At 52.2% G+C, this 16,113-nt stretch overlaps 2 protein-coding genes and 1 non-coding gene across 3 annotated transcripts; all 3 read left to right on the top strand.

Moving 5' to 3' along the window:
- Positions 1 to 275: 275 nt before the first annotated feature.
- On the top strand, positions 276 to 2,873 carry RPL12 (ribosomal protein L12). The gene is made up of 7 exons (XM_021551622.4): positions 276 to 402; positions 474 to 547; positions 691 to 789; positions 1,418 to 1,499; positions 2,092 to 2,178; positions 2,576 to 2,688; positions 2,777 to 2,873. The coding sequence occupies exons 1-7, from the start codon at positions 366 to 368 to the stop codon at positions 2,780 to 2,782; spliced, it is 498 nt and encodes a 165-aa protein (XP_021407297.1). The 5' UTR covers positions 276 to 365; the 3' UTR covers positions 2,783 to 2,873.
- LOC116184241 (small nucleolar RNA SNORA65) lies at positions 1,143 to 1,270 on the top strand. Its single transcript, XR_004149000.3, has one exon. It is a non-coding gene; the product is annotated as a small nucleolar RNA SNORA65 (small nucleolar RNA).
- A 2,757-nt stretch (positions 2,874 to 5,630) lies between the features above and the next one.
- ZMYND19 (zinc finger MYND-type containing 19) lies at positions 5,631 to 16,113 on the top strand. The gene is made up of 6 exons (XM_021551627.3): positions 5,631 to 5,741; positions 6,029 to 6,088; positions 7,397 to 7,503; positions 12,267 to 12,407; positions 13,895 to 14,075; positions 15,409 to 16,113. Exons 1-6 carry the CDS (start codon positions 5,691 to 5,693, stop codon positions 15,550 to 15,552), a joined length of 684 nt encoding a protein of 227 aa, XP_021407302.1. The 5' UTR covers positions 5,631 to 5,690; the 3' UTR covers positions 15,553 to 16,113.

The raw sequence follows: 16,113 nt of genomic DNA on the forward strand, positions 1-16,113 counted from the left end.
CACCCTTCCATATGGTCCACATTTTGCTATCTATCTATCTATCTATCTATCTATCTATCTATCTATCTATCTATCTATCTATCTATCTATCTATCTATCTATCTATCTATCTAATCTATCTATTGATTGATATATAGAAATACAAAAGCACATCTACAGAGATGCCGCCACGGCCCGCTCGCCACCTCTCGCGAGATCTCGGCTGGTATTCATATTTCCCTGGCCTCTCGCGAGATCTCGGCGGGTATATCTGAGGCCCGCGCAGCCCACCCTGTCTTTCGGCTGCCTCGGGAAGGCCTCGGTTCCGGCCTCCATCCGCATCCATCCGCCTCTATCCGCCTCCATAGCCGCCATCCGCCGCCGCGATGCCGCCCAAGTTCGATCCCAACGAGATCAAAGTGGGTAGGTGGCGGGGAGCGGGCCGGGAGGCGGGCGGGGGCCGCGGGGCGCGGCTGACGGCGCTGTCCCCGCAGTTTACCTGCGCTGCACCGGCGGCGAGGTCGGAGCCACGTCCGCGCTGGCCCCCAAGATCGGACCGCTGGGGCTGGTACGTGCCGGGGACGGGGAGGGCTGGGGAGGGGGAGGCCAGGGAGGGTGAAACGTGTTGGAAGGCGCTGGGAAGCAGCCGGGGCAGCGCTGGGGCTCTCGGCTTTAACCCGAGCCGTGTGTGACCTGTGTGTCGCCCCTCAGTCCCCCAAGAAGGTGGGCGATGACATCGCCAAGGCCACGGGCGACTGGAAGGGGCTGCGGATCACGGTGAAGCTGACGATCCAGAACAGGCAAGCGCAGGTACCGCAAGCCGCAGGGGCCGGCCGGTGCTGCAGGCGTGGAGCCCAGCCGGGCTCCGCCTGCTCCAGCCACCGGCCCGGATCCCGGCAGGGTCCACTCAGCCCTTCATCCTTCCGAGGTGGATAAAATGAGTGCCACACACGGGGCGTGTGGGGGTCTTCCGCGAAGACCTTAAAACGCGGGTGGGGGGATGTGTGTGGAGCCGTGGGGCTTTGTCAGGCAGGAGGAGAAAATTCAGCTTCCATCCTGTTGCAGATAGTTTTTTTTTTCCGGAACATTGAACCAGCAAAAAAAAAAGTCCTTAAAGCAGCATAGAAATAAATAATTTAAAATCTTGTCAACTCCTGTAGCCACCTGCCACTGTACCTGTTCTGATGTCTGTGGCTGGTACATTCCAGTGGTGAGCTGAGAGGAAGCCCCAGGCAGGAAGCAGTCCTCTCCTGCTTGTGGGGAGGCCTGTGCCGAAAACCTGGGAACAGATTCCTGCAGCACAAAAAAACCTGGAGTACGAGGGAACTGATCAAATCCACACTGCTGGCAATTACCTTTGCTGAGATAATGAACAGGTTGATTGAGTGTCTCCATAGTAATGTAGAATGGGGGGGGAAATTAATTTTTTTGTATTTAGATAGAGGTTGTTCCTTCTGCCTCTGCTCTGATTATCAAAGCTCTGAAGGAGCCACCTCGTGACAGGAAGAAGCAGAAGAACAGTAAGTGTTCCCCTGTGTTTGATTCTCAATATTTTGGGTGTAAAAGAAGGGGAATACCAGTACGTTTCTCTGGGATTATTCAGCACAAACTGGTAAATAGGGGACATGAGGCTGTTTTGGGCATCCCTGCAGTGCCAGGGTACCAATAGATGCATATCAGCTGCGCTCTGTGTTTGAGGAGAGTATGGAGTTGGGAGGGATTTAAAAGCCCATCAGTGCCACCCCTGCCATGGCAGGGACACCTCCCACTGTCCCAGGTGCTCCCAGCCCTGTCCAGCCTGGCCTTGGGCACTGCCAGGGATCCAGGGGCAGCCACAGCTGCTCTGGGCAAAGCTGGGGTAGAACAGGCCCCTGCCCCATGACTGTGCTGTAGCACAGGGCCTGGCACAGCCAGGGGAGCTGCAGAAATGCCAGCTTAGAGGAGTTGGGGGTAATTGGGTGCTGCAGTCTGGGGGCAGCAGCACTGACAGCAGCCCTGCTGGAGCTGCAAACCCCCAGCTCTCCATGTGATCCGAGTGCTGGGAATGGTGCTCCCAGGGGAAAGGGGGAGCTGGCAGTGCCCAGGTGCCTCACTGCTGCTGTTCCCTCCCAGTTAAGCACAGCGGCAGCGTCACCTTTGACGAGATCGTGAACATCGCGCGGCAGATGCGGCACCGCTCCCTGGCCCGGGAGCTCTCGGGTGAGTCCAGGGCTGGGCTGCAGGGAATGCTCCACTGCCAGCCAGGGAGGGCTGAACTGAGCTCTGCTGCAGGGAGCAGGCAGCCCCAGCACCTGGGGAGGAGCACAGGGGGTTTGCAGTGTGTTCTTCGGGGAGTTCAGGGTGTGAGGTCTGGTTGAGGGAGTTGATGTTCCTTGCTGAGCCCTGAGGCTCCAGCCTGCAAACCCCTGAAGGAAGAGGGACAGCTGAGAGCAGCTGTCAGAATCCACACTGGTTTGGGTTGTGAGGGACCTTAAAGCTTGTTGAGTTGCACCCCTTGCCATGGGCAGGGACACCTTGCCTGGCCCAGGCTGCTCCAGGTAAGCTCCTCAGATGTTTTCCCACGGAGAGCACTGACAAGCTATGTCTGCTGCTTCAGGGACCATCAAGGAGATCCTTGGCACTGCCCAGTCCGTGGGCTGCAGCATTGATGGGAGACACCCCCACGACATCATCGATGACATCAACAGTGGTGCCATCGAGTGCCCAGCTGTAAGTACCCAGCTCTGACTCAAATTGCTGTACAATATCTAATTAATGAAAGACTCCACTAATGAGCTGTGTTTGCTTCTTCCAACAGAGCTAAGACTGCAGAAAAGGAAGTTGCCACATGAAGGCTCCTTCAGTTTTTTGTAGCACTTTAAATACTAAAATAAAGACCCAGTTGTCTGCAGATACTTGTTGGTTTGATTTGTCCCTGTCCCATGCTGTGAATTTTGCCTTGGGGAATCTCTCCCTGTCTTCTGGAAATTCAGCACCTTTGCTGGGATGTGTCCATGTCTGTTCCAGAGGGATTTGGGCAGGGATGGAAGTGTGGTTGTTAAATAATGGGGTGAGGAATGAGCAGAAGGTTTAGCCTTGTTTATTGAAAATGAGATCCATTTGTGTCCTTTGCTCCCTGATGAAATTTGGGTCACTGCCCCGGTGACTTGAGGGCCACAGGGCCTGAAGTGGGGTGTAGTGACGGAGGGAAAGGCATGATCAAAAAAACCCATTTTTATCAAATCCACAAGCCTTGGCAGATACCCATTGTCCAGGACATGTCACTATCCCTGTCAGTGTGGAGGGGAGCTGCACGTTCCTCACTCCTAAAGTAAAACTGAGCAAAGCCTGACCTGGCTATTCCCAGCCATGGGAATCCCATGAGCCCAGGGATGTGTCTGTCCTTGCCTGGTGTGGCTGTGCCTTGGGCAGCTCTGCCTGGGCTCCAGGCCTGTGCTGGCCCCTCTCTCCCTGTCCCCAGCTCCACATGCAGCTGATGGAGTCAAAACCAGGACAGTTTGTGGCTCTGCACTTCCATCTGTTTCCCCCCAGCTGATTGTAGGGCCTTTCTCTGCGGCAGCCAGGAAAAACAATACAGGTGAAATTCAGGGATTTGCCATGCTGAGGGAATGGCTGCAGATCAGGGAAAGGTTCTTCCCCCAGAGGTGCTGGCACTGCCCAGGCTGCCCAGGGAATGGGCACGGCCCCGAGGCTGCCAGAGCTCCAGGAGCCTTTGGCCAGCGCTGCCAGGGATGCCCAGGGTGGGATTTTGGGGGGTAGGGACAGGGGCTGGGCTGGGTGATCCTGGTGGGCCCCTCCCAGCTCAGGATATTCTGTGATTCTCTGGTTCCTTTGTTGGAATTAACCATCTTACCAATGTTTCAAGCTGGGAGTATTTGGATGCTTCTGGAATAGGTCAGGTGTGGCTCCTCCTGCTCTGAAACCTGCCCAATCCCCATCTGTCCAAGGGTTTGTGTGGCACAAATTCTGAAAAAGTACAGGGGGAGAAAACCCTTGTGTGACAAGTGGCCACAGGCTGAGGGGGCTGCAGAGGCAGTGGGATCCCCATCCTCACCCCAGGCCAGCCTGGCTGCGATGCCAGGGGAGGGTTGGGTCCCTTCCAGCTGAGGTTTGCCCGGGATTCCACAACAAAGCTGCACAAACGCCTGTGGTGCCTGAGGCAGGGCAGCCTGGCAGAGGCTGCAGCCCCTTCCAGCAGCAGCTCTGCTTTAAACTCCGTTAAAATCTCTGTACCCCCGGTGTTGGAAATCCAGTCTGGTGTGAACCCCCAGTCTCAGGAGCTCGTGCTGTCCTGTGTGGGTTTCCCTCCACTTGGCAGTGCTGGAAACAGTTGGAAAAATGATTCCTTTTCCTTACTGGGAGTTCTCCTGGGACAGGACCTGTAACTTTCCTTTCCCATGCTGCCTGAGGGCATGTTCTCTGGTAGGAGCAAATCAGTGCTTGGAAGGAGGGTTTGCCCTGTCAATAATTAATATTTCCCCAATCATGCTTCTTCAAAAGGAGGCAGAGAGTTCCAAAGATAACCACCGACATTAACGTCACATTTAAACCCATCTTCCTAATTTATTATTTTAGTATCTTCATTAATGGCATAGATGAAGGGATCAAGTGCAACCTCAGCAGACTGGCAGGGGACACCAAGCAGGTGACACCAAGCTGAGGATGCAGTGACAGATCTGAGGGATCTGGTGCCATCCAGAGGGACTTGAACAAGCTCGAGCAGTGCCCATGGGAACCTCATGAGGTTTAAGTGCAACTAAGAGGCATCTCCCGGGATCAATCCAGGCTGGGGATAAGCAGATGGAGCAGCCCTGGGAGAGGGTTCCCACAAATCTTTGCTGTTTTTTGAGGAATGAAGATGCCCTGGGTTGAAATCTGAACCAAACAATTGCTGGGATTCCCTCGCAGATCCTGAAGTAACCCGCAGTGCTGGAACGGCTGGAAGTTCTGGCAGCAGCTGCCCTGCTGGGGAGTCTCTTGGGCGACCCGTGGTCGCTCTGTGCTGGCCCAGGGCAGGGCGCAGCAGCCGCGCAGCGAACCCCGGCGGCGCCCGGGCTGCGCCGGGAGGGCCGGCCGGGGTGTCCCGGGCAGGGCCGGAGCTGGACCCCGGCATCCCGGAGGCCTCTGCAGCTCCGGAGCCTCCGTCCCCTGCCCGATCCGGCCGGACGCGGCTCACCCCGCACGGCTCCTCGGGGCTGCGCGGGGTGTCCGGGCCGAGAGCCGGCGCATCCAGCGGCGGGGCCGCCGCCGACATGTGCTACCGGCCAGCGAGCCCGGGGCTCCCGGGTCCCGGGGGCGTCCCTGTTCCCCTCCCGGGGTTCCCGGGGGTGTCCCCGTTCGGCCGGGGGGGCGCGGTCCCTTTAAGCGCGGCCGCGCCCCCGCTGCCGCCGGCACGAAGCTTCCCGCGAACGTGACGTCACCGCCCGCGCCTCCCGCGCCGTCCGCGCCCGCGCGCGGGGCCTCGTCCCACGTGACCCGCGGCGCGGCGCGCGGCGCGCACATTGGCCGCGGCGGCGGCGTTCGCGGGAGTGACGCGAGGGCGGCGCGGGCTCCCATTGGCCCGCCGGGCGCGGGTGGGCGGTGGCGCGGGCCGCCATTGGCCGAGCGGCGGCGGGGGGCGGTGGCGCGGCGGCCCCGCCCCCCGGGTGTGCGCGAGGCGGCGGCGCGTGGCAGCGGCGCGGGGCGAGCGGCGGCCCCGGCCCGGCCCCGCCATGACCGACTTCAAGCTGGGCATCGTCCGGCTCGGGCGGGTGGCCGGCAAGGTCCGCGCGGGGCGCCGCCGGCCCGGGCTCGGCCGCGCCGGGCGGGGCGGGGGGACGGCGGGGCCGGGGCGAGGGGTCCGGCCGGGCGGGGGGCAGCGGGCGGGCCGGCCGGTGCTGCCGGGCGGGGAGGGCCGTGCTGTGCCGGGCCGTGCTGCGCATTGCCGGGTCGTACCGAGCCGCCGGGGCCACGCCGAGGCCACAGTGAGGCCGTGCCGGGGCCTTACGGGGCCGTGCCGTGCCGCCCCGGGCCGTGCGGCCGCGCTGACGGCGCTCTCGCTGTGTTCCAGACCAAGTACACGCTGATCGACGAGCAGGACATCCCGCTGGTGGAGAGCTACTCCTTCGAGGTGAGGCCCCGCCGCTGCCCGCGCTCCCTCCGCTGTTTTCCCGGGTTCCGCGGTTCCGCTGCCCGCCCGGGCCGCCCCGGGGCTCCCGCCTCCCCCGTGCCCCGCTCCGGCAGCGCTGTGCCTGCAGCTCCCCTGATTGGCGGAAAAAAAACCACTTTTAACTCACTGAAGTCCCAGCGTGGAGGCTTCCAAGCAGGAAAAGTTCTGGGTTTTCTTTTTTTTTCTTTTTTTTTTTTTTTTCAATTAGACAAACGTTGTTTTAAAACATTTTTTTTACTTATTTGTTTTGTAGTGTTTTTGTTTTCATGCTATTTGTATGCTTTTGGTGAACTGATAATTTATCCGTGGTTTGGCAAACATTAAAAATGTTCACTCTGCACTTAGTCTTGAATGAGGAAAACTTGTGTTATTATAACTGATTATAGGACCAAAAAAAGTGTTTCCTCTTCACATCCACTGGAAGAGGGTAAGTGGGTTCTACCAAGGCTTTGAAAGACAATGATTACTAAATCTTTAACAAATAAAGTTTTTTTTGGAGGAGGGACCATCATCTGCTAAATTTCTGCAGTGCCATGGATGCTCTGGGGCTGCTCTTAGGGATTTTAGAAAATGACTTTGGGTAGTGCTGCTGCCAGAACACTCCATGTTTGTCTATTCCTCCTCTCTGGCAGCCACTGTGAGTTTCTATCACTGTGGTGGTAACACACCCTGACTGTCCCAAATGTATCAAGTTCTTCCTGTGCCTTGAGAGCTCTGAACACCATCATGGAGTGCTGGAAAAATGGCAGGAAAATTTAGAAATGCGGGCAAAACGACAGGCCCTGACTCTCCCAGCGAGGTGGGTGTAGGGGCAGTGCTGGAAGCAAAGCCCTGCTGGCTGCCTAGGGACAGAGTGTGGATCCTGCCATGAATCCCCACAGCTGCATTCCTGCTGTTCTTCATCCAGACACCCCCCAGCTTCCCCCTGCTCCCCCTGTCCTTTCCCAGCCCAGCTCCACAGGGTCCATCCACACCACAGCCCCCAGGGACCCCCTTCTTGGGGTGCTCTTTGGCTATCAGCACCCAGAGGTGCCAACAGCTGCCTCAGGGAGCTCTCAGGAGTGCTGGGAGCACAGAGCACTCTGAGGGGACAAGCTGGGCTGGTTGGTCCCTCTGGGAGTTTGGGACAGCTCAAATCCCACTGAGCTCAAGGGGGCTGCAGGTACAAGTGTGAAATGTGGGGTTCATCCCCCAAATGTGGGCTCCATCCCAGTGGAGCAGGTGCTGTGTGCCCCATGGGGTGCTCTCACGGCCTTTCCTTCCCCCTAGGCTCGGATGGAGGTGGATGCTGATGGAAATGGTGCTAAAATCTTCGCTTACGCCTTCGACAAGAACCGGGGCCGGGGCTCGGGCCGCCTCCTGCACGAGCTGCTCTGGTGGGTACTGGAGGGAGTGGAAATCAAGGGTTCAGTTTGCTGCCCCAGCTTGTGTGGGGTGATCTCTGCTGCTGTTCCCTCAGGAGAGGCAAACCCAGCACAGGGGGCCCACAGGACTTTGGTGTGCAGGGTCCTCGCAGGCACAGCCTGTGAAACATTCCAGGCAGGGAGAGCAGAGACAGGTTCATGGACACCCTGATCACACCTGAGAAATGCTGCCCAAACTGCAGCTGGGGGAAGAGCAGGACCTGCACCATTTAATAGGGGAAAACAAACCTTTGGAGATTGGTTGTGGGGCTTTTTGTCTGCTGAGAATTGGCAGAGCACTGGAGAGAGGGAACTCTGATGACTTAAAATTTGAGGTGTTTTTTATGGCTTTCTGCAAAGCTGCCTGAGGTGCTTCTGCTGATGCTTCATATCAGCAGCTGCATCTTATTTTCAATACTCTACAAATTCTTCATAGGATTAATATTAAGTTTTAGGGGCCGATTTCCTCATTTGTGAGAGCAGCTCACCCTCTGAGCTCCTCTGTTACTCCTTTGAGCTGTTGGTGGGTTTGTACAAAAGGTGTGATCTGCTTATGAAATCTGATGTTTATTTAAAAAGCCTTTTTGGAAGAATTAAGCATATTTTCTATTCAGTTCCACATCCTTGGAAGTCACAGTGCCCAGGATGCCCTTTATCTTTCCAGGTTACCTTTTATCCTCTAGAACCAGGCTTTGCACAGGAGGAAGGAGACAGGAAGAATATAAGATTGTTATTTCCAGCCTGCTTATTAAATATGGATTTTAACCTGCATCTGTTAATATTTAATCTTATTGCACATAGAACTTTGTTGAAATTATGAAATTGGCTGCAATGTGTGGAGCAAATCACTGACAGTTGCTGCTAACTGTGAACCTCAGTCATAATTATTATCTGTAAGTAGCATTAAACAGCACCTGAAAATTATTCAGGTCAATTGTTGAAGGCTGTGCAAATGATGACAGCCCAGCTATTTGTTTATGACACAGCCCAGCCATTGCCTCTCCTGGCTTGTTTTACTCAAATTAGGAAGTCATTTGAGCATATTCAGTTAGGAAATTCAAATTGTGTCACTCGAGCATGGGCTGGTTAAAAATAAAAGATTGTGTGTAATGGGGATTTTGGAGAGGCACAGAGAGGAGGGTCAGCTGCCAGGCAAGCAGAGCTGCAGTTCTGAAGTTGCAGTCAGATTTCTGAACTAGAAGATGTAAAATATCTCTGCTGTTCCTGTGCATTCCTTTTGGACCTGAAGGTGTTGGTGTTGCAGGTCAGAGGCTCTGCAGGGGCTGTGAAGCTTCGGCATCTCCTGAAGAGAACAATTTTGGGGCTGCTCTGAGCACAGACCAGGACTGGAGAGTGGTGTCAGGTCCTTCCCGTGGTGAGGAGGGGCAGGGCTGCAGGTTTGGAGCCTGTAAGAGTCAGGAGAGCTGGGCAGAGCCATGCAGTGATTGCATTTCCCAGGGCCAGCCTGACTCCTTGGATGAATGAAAACCACAGAACGTGGATTACTGCAGGTGTAGGTGTGTAATTCAGTTGTTCTCTGCACATGAACCCCTGAAATCATGAAAAAAGTTGTGTGCCTCTCATCTAAGGTACTGTGAGTAACATGTGGTAGATGCAAGTAAAACAGATTTAATTTTTTTTTTTCTTTTCTAGTTAAGCAGGTATCTTTGTTCACATAATGAGGCACTTGGGATAGAAATCCTGGAGCTGCAGCAGTGTCAGGGACCTTCTCCCAGAGCCCTCCTCTGCCCTGTGCAGAGCCAACTGGGATCAAAAGGCATCCAACCAAAGAGCTGAAAATTCCCCACCTGAGCTGCAAAAATTCTTACAGGGAGAACTTCCTGATGGTTCTTCAGCCTCTCTGCTGCTTGCTCTGATATCCACATGGAGTTTTGGCTCCCCCAATGCAGGGTTTGGGTGTCTCTGCAGAAGTTTTATCCCTGTGGAGCAATCCCAGCTCTGTGTTCTGATGTTCCCTGGGGAACAGCAGCAGCAGGGGATTAGTCATAAGTAACACCAACTGCATGTTCAAAAAGACATCCAGGACCTGATTTCTGGGGGTTTTTGAGGGTTTTTTTTTAGATCACTTGCCACCTCACTGCCTGTAACAGGCTCAGTTCTGGTTCCTGGTGCTTGGAATTGCTGTGTCTGCACTTGTATTCCAGTCCTGGGCTCTGAGCTGCTGAAATACCAAAAGAACAGAATCCACATAATTCCCTGAAAAGTCCTGGGGGGAGGGTTTTGCCTGGCATCCTGCAGGAGCTCAGGAGTGCACGGGGAGGCAGAAGCTCCAGCTCTGCAGGAGTTTTGGCTGCATTACTGAGGCTCTTCACAAGGCAGGTTCTCCACAGCCTGTCCTTGCTGCTCAGCTTGGATGAGCTGGGATGGTCAAAGAGAGGCCTGGGGAGGGGAGGGGAGTGCTCCTGTGTTCAAAGCTTTCTTCTTGATGTGTGGAGAGAAGGGGCCACCCTGAATTTGGCATTACCAATCCTGGCACCTCAGTGCAGTGGTGTTTAACACTGGCTGCTCACCAGCAAGGCCCAACTTCCACCTTTACTTAGGCTTTTGTCACTTGAGGTCTCAGAAGAGCTGGCAGTGTAGGTATAATGTGGTTTCATACAAGGAGATAAAGACTGGCTCAGTGTGGGAGGGAATTGGTCAGAATTTTCTTTTTGGGGTGTTGTGTGCAGATCTGGGCTGTGGAGGAAGAGGAGCTGGGTATTTGCCACTCTGCTGTGACATCCCAGTGTCAGGGACAATCTCTCATAATCCTTTCTCCTGCCCCAGCTCGAGCAGTTTCTAAACTCTTATCTAATAAAATCAAAAATATTCCTGAACTTAGGCTTGGAGTCCCTTTCCCCCTGCACAGTCTGCTCTTGCTCTGAACTTCTGTCTCCTCCTCCCAGATTCCTGTGTCCTATCTGTCCCATCTCTCCAGCTGGCACTTCATCCCTAGGCTCATTCTAAGAACCTTAACTCCTTCCCTGTCTCCATGTGTGACTGATGCTCACCTCCAGCACTTCTGGGTTCCCACTTGGGGCCCTCAGGTCTCCTGATTCCCTTTGCCAGACCCTCTGCTGGCCTTCAACAACTCAAAAGTAGCTGTTACTGTAATGGCTTCCCAGTGCCAGAGGGCAGGGATGGATGGGGTATTGGGAAGGAATTGTTCCCTGGGAGGGTGGGGAAGCCCTGGAAGTGGCCCAGGATCCCTGGAATTGTTCAGGGCCAGGCTGGATGGCGTTTGGAGCAGCCTGGGTAGTGGAAGGTGTCCCTGCCCGTGGCAGGGAATGAGCTGAATTTTAACATCCCTTCCAACCCAAATCAAGCTGGGATTCCTCCTTTAGGGCACTTCAGCAGACTCCTTGCCATAGTTTCTTTGCTTTAATGTCTGTAGTTTGGTTTCTTTTTCCCCAGAAGAAGGATTTTATTACTTTTACCTTCAAGGGGAAGAACTTTTCCTTGTTCCATGGAGACCCAGCAGACTCCCTGGCAGGGTGCTCCAGGCTCTGTTCTGATGCAGGGAATTCTCACAGGAATTTCCTGCTGGGAGCTGGAGCACAGTCTGTGTGTAGGTGCTTCTTGTAGGCTCTCCAAGGGGATTCTCCTCATTAAATTCTACAAAGTTTTGGGGTGTATGTGAAGTGCAAGAGATTCTCTTACCCCCAGAGTATATAACTTAGACATATCTGGATGGATTTTGACCAAGAATACAAAATCCTACATTTTTCATTGTAAGTCATGTTGAAATGAGTTTCCTGTTCTGCTGGGTAATGCTGAGCTTTATAAAGGTTAAAAAAAAGTTGGAATTTTTAAACTCGGGCAAATATCTCTTCAAAATTAAAATAATTATTTGAGCTGAAATGTTCAGTAATGGCTGAGCAGGACTCGGTGTCCAGGCTGGGCTTGTGGAAAGCTGCTGGGAGGTCTCCATCCTTGTTCTCCTGTGCTGGGAGGTTCCTCATGGCAGAACAGTCACAGGGACACAGCCTCCTGTCCAAGCCTTGCATTTCAGCTGGGATGGGGATTCCTGCAAGAAATGATACCAAAACTCGTCCAGATACGAGGGAGTTTGACAGTGAACTTGATACTTGATGAAACAGAGAGAGGAAAGGTGAAAAGAAGGGGGAAGGGGAAATGGAAACTCTTAGAAGGCAGTAGGGAAGATTTTCTCTGCAGCCATCCTGGCTTAGTCCTGCTTTGGGTTTTGGTCAAGGTTCAGGTGTCTCTTGGTCAGTTGTGGAGTCATTTCAGACTTTCAGTGTGTTACACACAATTATAGTCTAAAAAGCATTTGCATACCTGGTGAAACCTCTGTCCTGTTGCTGTTCAGAGGTGTTTCTTCATAAATAATAAGCCTTGTGACACCACACCAGTGCCAAACTTGCACAAATGTGTCTGATAGAATTTCCTATGGAAATTATAAGCCAGTATTGGCACCTTCCAAGGGACACTATAGTTCCATGGATCTTTAGCAGTTAACTGGAGGAGTAGACTCTGGAACTAAGCAACATGCTTGAACTTACTCTGTGCTCTGTCTTTTGATTAAACTAACTTATAATTGAAACCACCTGCTGGAATCAGGCACTTTCTCCTGGTAGTTGCCCTGTCAGAAGTAGCCACTGGAGTCTGTTTGCCAGCAGGTCCCAACTCACATTGCCTCTGGAAGTGCTGTGATCCTTTGTTTTTTAGCTATTCCTGTTCACCACTGACCTTCAGGCTGGTTTTGTGTCCTGCAGGGAGAGGCACCGGGGAGGGATTGCTCCAGGCTTCCAGGTGGTGCATCTGAACTCGGTGACCGTGGACAACCGCCTGGACAATCTGCGCCTCGTCCCCTGGGGCTGGAAGCCCAAGGCTGAAGACATCTCTAGCAAACAAAGGTATGGCAGCACTTGGCAGGGGGCATGAACATCTCTTCACATGTTGTCTCCTTCCTTTAGCGATTTTTTGCCTTGGCAGAGCCTTTTTGATTAAACCTTGGCTGCTTTACACATCACTCTGTGTGGGAATCCAGGGCTTCCCTCTGGCTGCCCTGGCAGGTCTGGGACCCTGGCAGGGGTCAGGAACCCCCCTGGACAGAGCCCCCAGAGACACTGGCTGTGATCTCTGTCCATGGAAAAGAGTTTTCAATCTTACAGGATGAATTACTAGCTCTGAGTGTTTGATATAAGCAATAATTAAGTGTGGCACGGGTGCAAAAGTCAAATTTTAGGATTCTAGATGAGGGGTCCAAAGGGGACAAGATGGAGGAAATTGGGTGTGTCTTGTCCTTTTTCTCCTTCTTCATGCCCTTCATGTTTCACTGTAGTGTTAGCATTTTTCTATTAGTTTAGGCTAAAAACACACTGTTCAACGTAAATAATAAATACTAGCACAATATTATAAATACAGCACAGGTAGTTTCTAGTATATAATGTTTATAACATCCCACTAAGGGGCAGAGCCCCACACACTACCCTACAAAACAAACCTGCAACAAAGCAGCAGAACATGTTATAAACAAGCAAAAATAAACAACCTTAAAAACCAACACAGACAAATTATAACTTCTTTAACAACAAAGCAAAAAACCAGAAACTTTTTACAATCTCAGAATCATCAATACCTCAAATTCCAACAACTCTGTCCTGGCTTCCTCACCTGGGGCACAGTCTGTGCTCATGTCCCACCCATCCCGCCCTCGGGGTTGTGCCAGGTGGAGCTGGAAGCCTCTGTGCCCTCCCAGCTGGGCAGAGGCTCGGGGAAATCTGCACATCTCAGGCACCAAAATTCCAGTGGGAACTGGGAGCTGCAGAATGCTCCTGATGGAAATGGTGAGTTCTGGGCTCAGCTTCCAGCACCTCACCAGCAGCTCGTGGGAGCTTCCCATGGGCTGGGTTTCACTGATGCCACTCAGCACATCAAACTCTTTGTGCCAGGATGGAGCTGGATAATTAGTGATGGGACACAGTGGGAGACCCACAGACTTCACACTCCTGAAACACAGCAGCAGCTTTAAGATTGGGGTGTTTAAAGCTGGTTAAACTGATTTTGAGAAGCTGTAGTGAATTACAAATGCTCTACGTGATTTTGGTGGTTCAAGAACAATAAACAAATTTCATGCCAGAAATTAAGTTTGACTTGGTATGAATAATTTTGCACAGAATTAACTTTGCTTGATGTAAATGTTTCTTGATTGATACCTTTAAACTTTTGGGGTTTGCACTTAGGCTAAAATAACCTTTAAAATACCCAATATATGAGCAGTATCTGCAGTCTAAGAGTAAATACAATGTTAACCTTATTAATAAATAAATTTAGAATTGGTGACTCTGTATGATTATTATGAATTGATGTACCAAACTGGTACTTGTTTTTTTTTTTCCAGGGAACAAAGTCTGTACTGGCTGGCAATCCAACAACTTCCTACAGACCCCATAGAAGAGCAGTTTCCTGTCCTGAATGTAACCAGATATTACAATGCTAATGGGGATGTTGTGGAGGAGGAAGAGAACTCCTGCACTTACTATGAATGTCACTACCCTCCCTGCACAATGATTGAAAAACAGGTGGGTTCAGAGAGCTGGGAGTGAGCACAGAATGCCTTGGGCTAATGGTGTGTCTAGGGATATATTTGTTGTTTAAAATGTTGAACTTTATGTGAGCCAGTGAGTGGCTAAAAGCAATGATTTTCTTCACTCAGGTTTTCTTTGGCCTAAAGCTCCAGACCCTGTGATCATTTTCAGTTGGAGGGAACGTGGGTTTGAGTTGGAGCAGTGGAGGTTACTGGGCTGCTGGGAGGAGGGTGATTTCTACAGAGAGCACAAAAAGCCAGGTGGGAGCTTTCCTGCAGGGAGCAGAGCTGGGATGAGTGAGCAGCCTTGTGAGGCAGCAGGAAGCATTGTAGGAGGGTTTGGATGGTCGTGGAATCAAAAAATAGCCTGGTTACCATTTCCTGAGGTGAAGGTGAATTGCAGTGGCCTTCATTCAGGGGAGAGCTGGGAGGAAAAGTTCTGCTGGAGGAAGATAAGGCAACATCAGGAGTGAGAGAATGAGCTGTGCAAGGGCTGTGCCTCTTGTCACACAGATGCCTTATCTATACACGAGGGCTTTTCTTGTGATAGCAGATGCTGAGTAGGCTAAACCCATTGTGTTCCACTTTCTGCTTTGGTGAAAGGAACATTACAAAAATCATCTTAAATTCCATGTATTTGAAACAGAGGCAGCTCTGCCTTTTATTTGGGTCTGTGCCCAAAAGCTCCCTGGATAACAGTAACATTGGCAATGGATGAGCTTGTGCAGCCCTCCTGATAATTTCTGAATTTCAGGTGTTTGTAGTTGAAAACAGAACTGAGGTTGACAAAACACCAGCATTGTGTCATCAAATGTGTAATGCTCTAATATTTTGTCTGTTAAGCTCATTTTACAAGAGCAAATGTACAGCCACATAAATTGCTTTAAACCCTTCTGGTTCTCTGAAATTCATGGTGGGGTGTTTGTGTTTCATGGAATCCCAGACTGGTTTGGGTTGGGACTTTACAATTCATCTCATGCCATGGGCAGGGACACCTTCCATTATCCCAGGCTGCTCCAGCCCTGTCCAGCCTGGCTTTGGGCACTTCCAGGGTTCCAGGGGCACCCACAGCTGCTCTGGGCACCCTGTGCCAGGGCCTCCCAGGAAGAATTTCTTCCCAATATCCCTCTAACCCTGCCCTCCTTCAGCTTCAGGCTGTGCAGCCTTGTCCTGTCACCAGTTTGTGACAGGCGTGGAAGACCTGATCGTGAAGCTCCTTGGGAATGCTCTTGGTTCCTCCTGGGAAAGCTGCTGGGGTGTCCCCTGGGAGTGATGCTGAGGTTCTCGTGGCACTGAGCAGCCCCTCTAACATCACCTTTTGTTCCCAGTTACGTGAATTCAACATCTGCGGCCGCTGCCAGGTGGCGCGGTACTGCGGCTCGCAGTGCCAGCAGAAGGACTGGCCTGCCCACAAGAAGCACTGTCGGGAGAAGAAAAGGACCTTCCAGCAGGAGCTCGGGCCAGAGCGGTGACCGGGTGGCAGAGGCCTCTCAGCAGCAGGATTCCTTCCCAAAGGCATTGGACTCTTGCTTTTGCACAGTATGACAGACTGCTTATCAAAGCCAGAGGCACTGAAGAAAAAACCCTGTGATGCTTGAGCAGAATGGCTGACTGGACTAAGCCAGCTCTGACTGGTGCTGTGGAAAGGGATCGGGTCTGCCCTTCCAGTATTATATTCTCAAGCAAAAAGACTACTGTGGAGCTCCAGGCAGGAAGCTTCTCATTATTTATATGTTAATACGTTTGTAAACTCATGTACAGTTTTTGTTAGGAATTCTTGATAGCACTCATTAATTGTAATGTTCAGATGAGAACATGTTGTTGGCCTAAAAGTCAAAAAAAAAAAAAAAAAAAGAAAAAAAGTCATGTAGCAAAAGCTTTTCCTCCCATGTGGCAGAAGTGTCTGTGGCAGTGCCAAGGCCAGCGGGGCAGGCTCTGGCATCAGCACTTCATATGGAGAACTCTGCATGGAAGCTCTATTTAAAAAAAAATACAAACAAAAAAAGAGCAAACAAAGTAAAGGTTGGAATGAA

This window comes from Lonchura striata, chromosome 17, assembly GCF_050655825.1.
Source record: "Lonchura striata isolate lonStrDom1 chromosome 17, ASM5065582v1, whole genome shotgun sequence".
Lineage (NCBI taxonomy): Eukaryota > Metazoa > Chordata > Aves > Passeriformes > Estrildidae > Lonchura > Lonchura striata.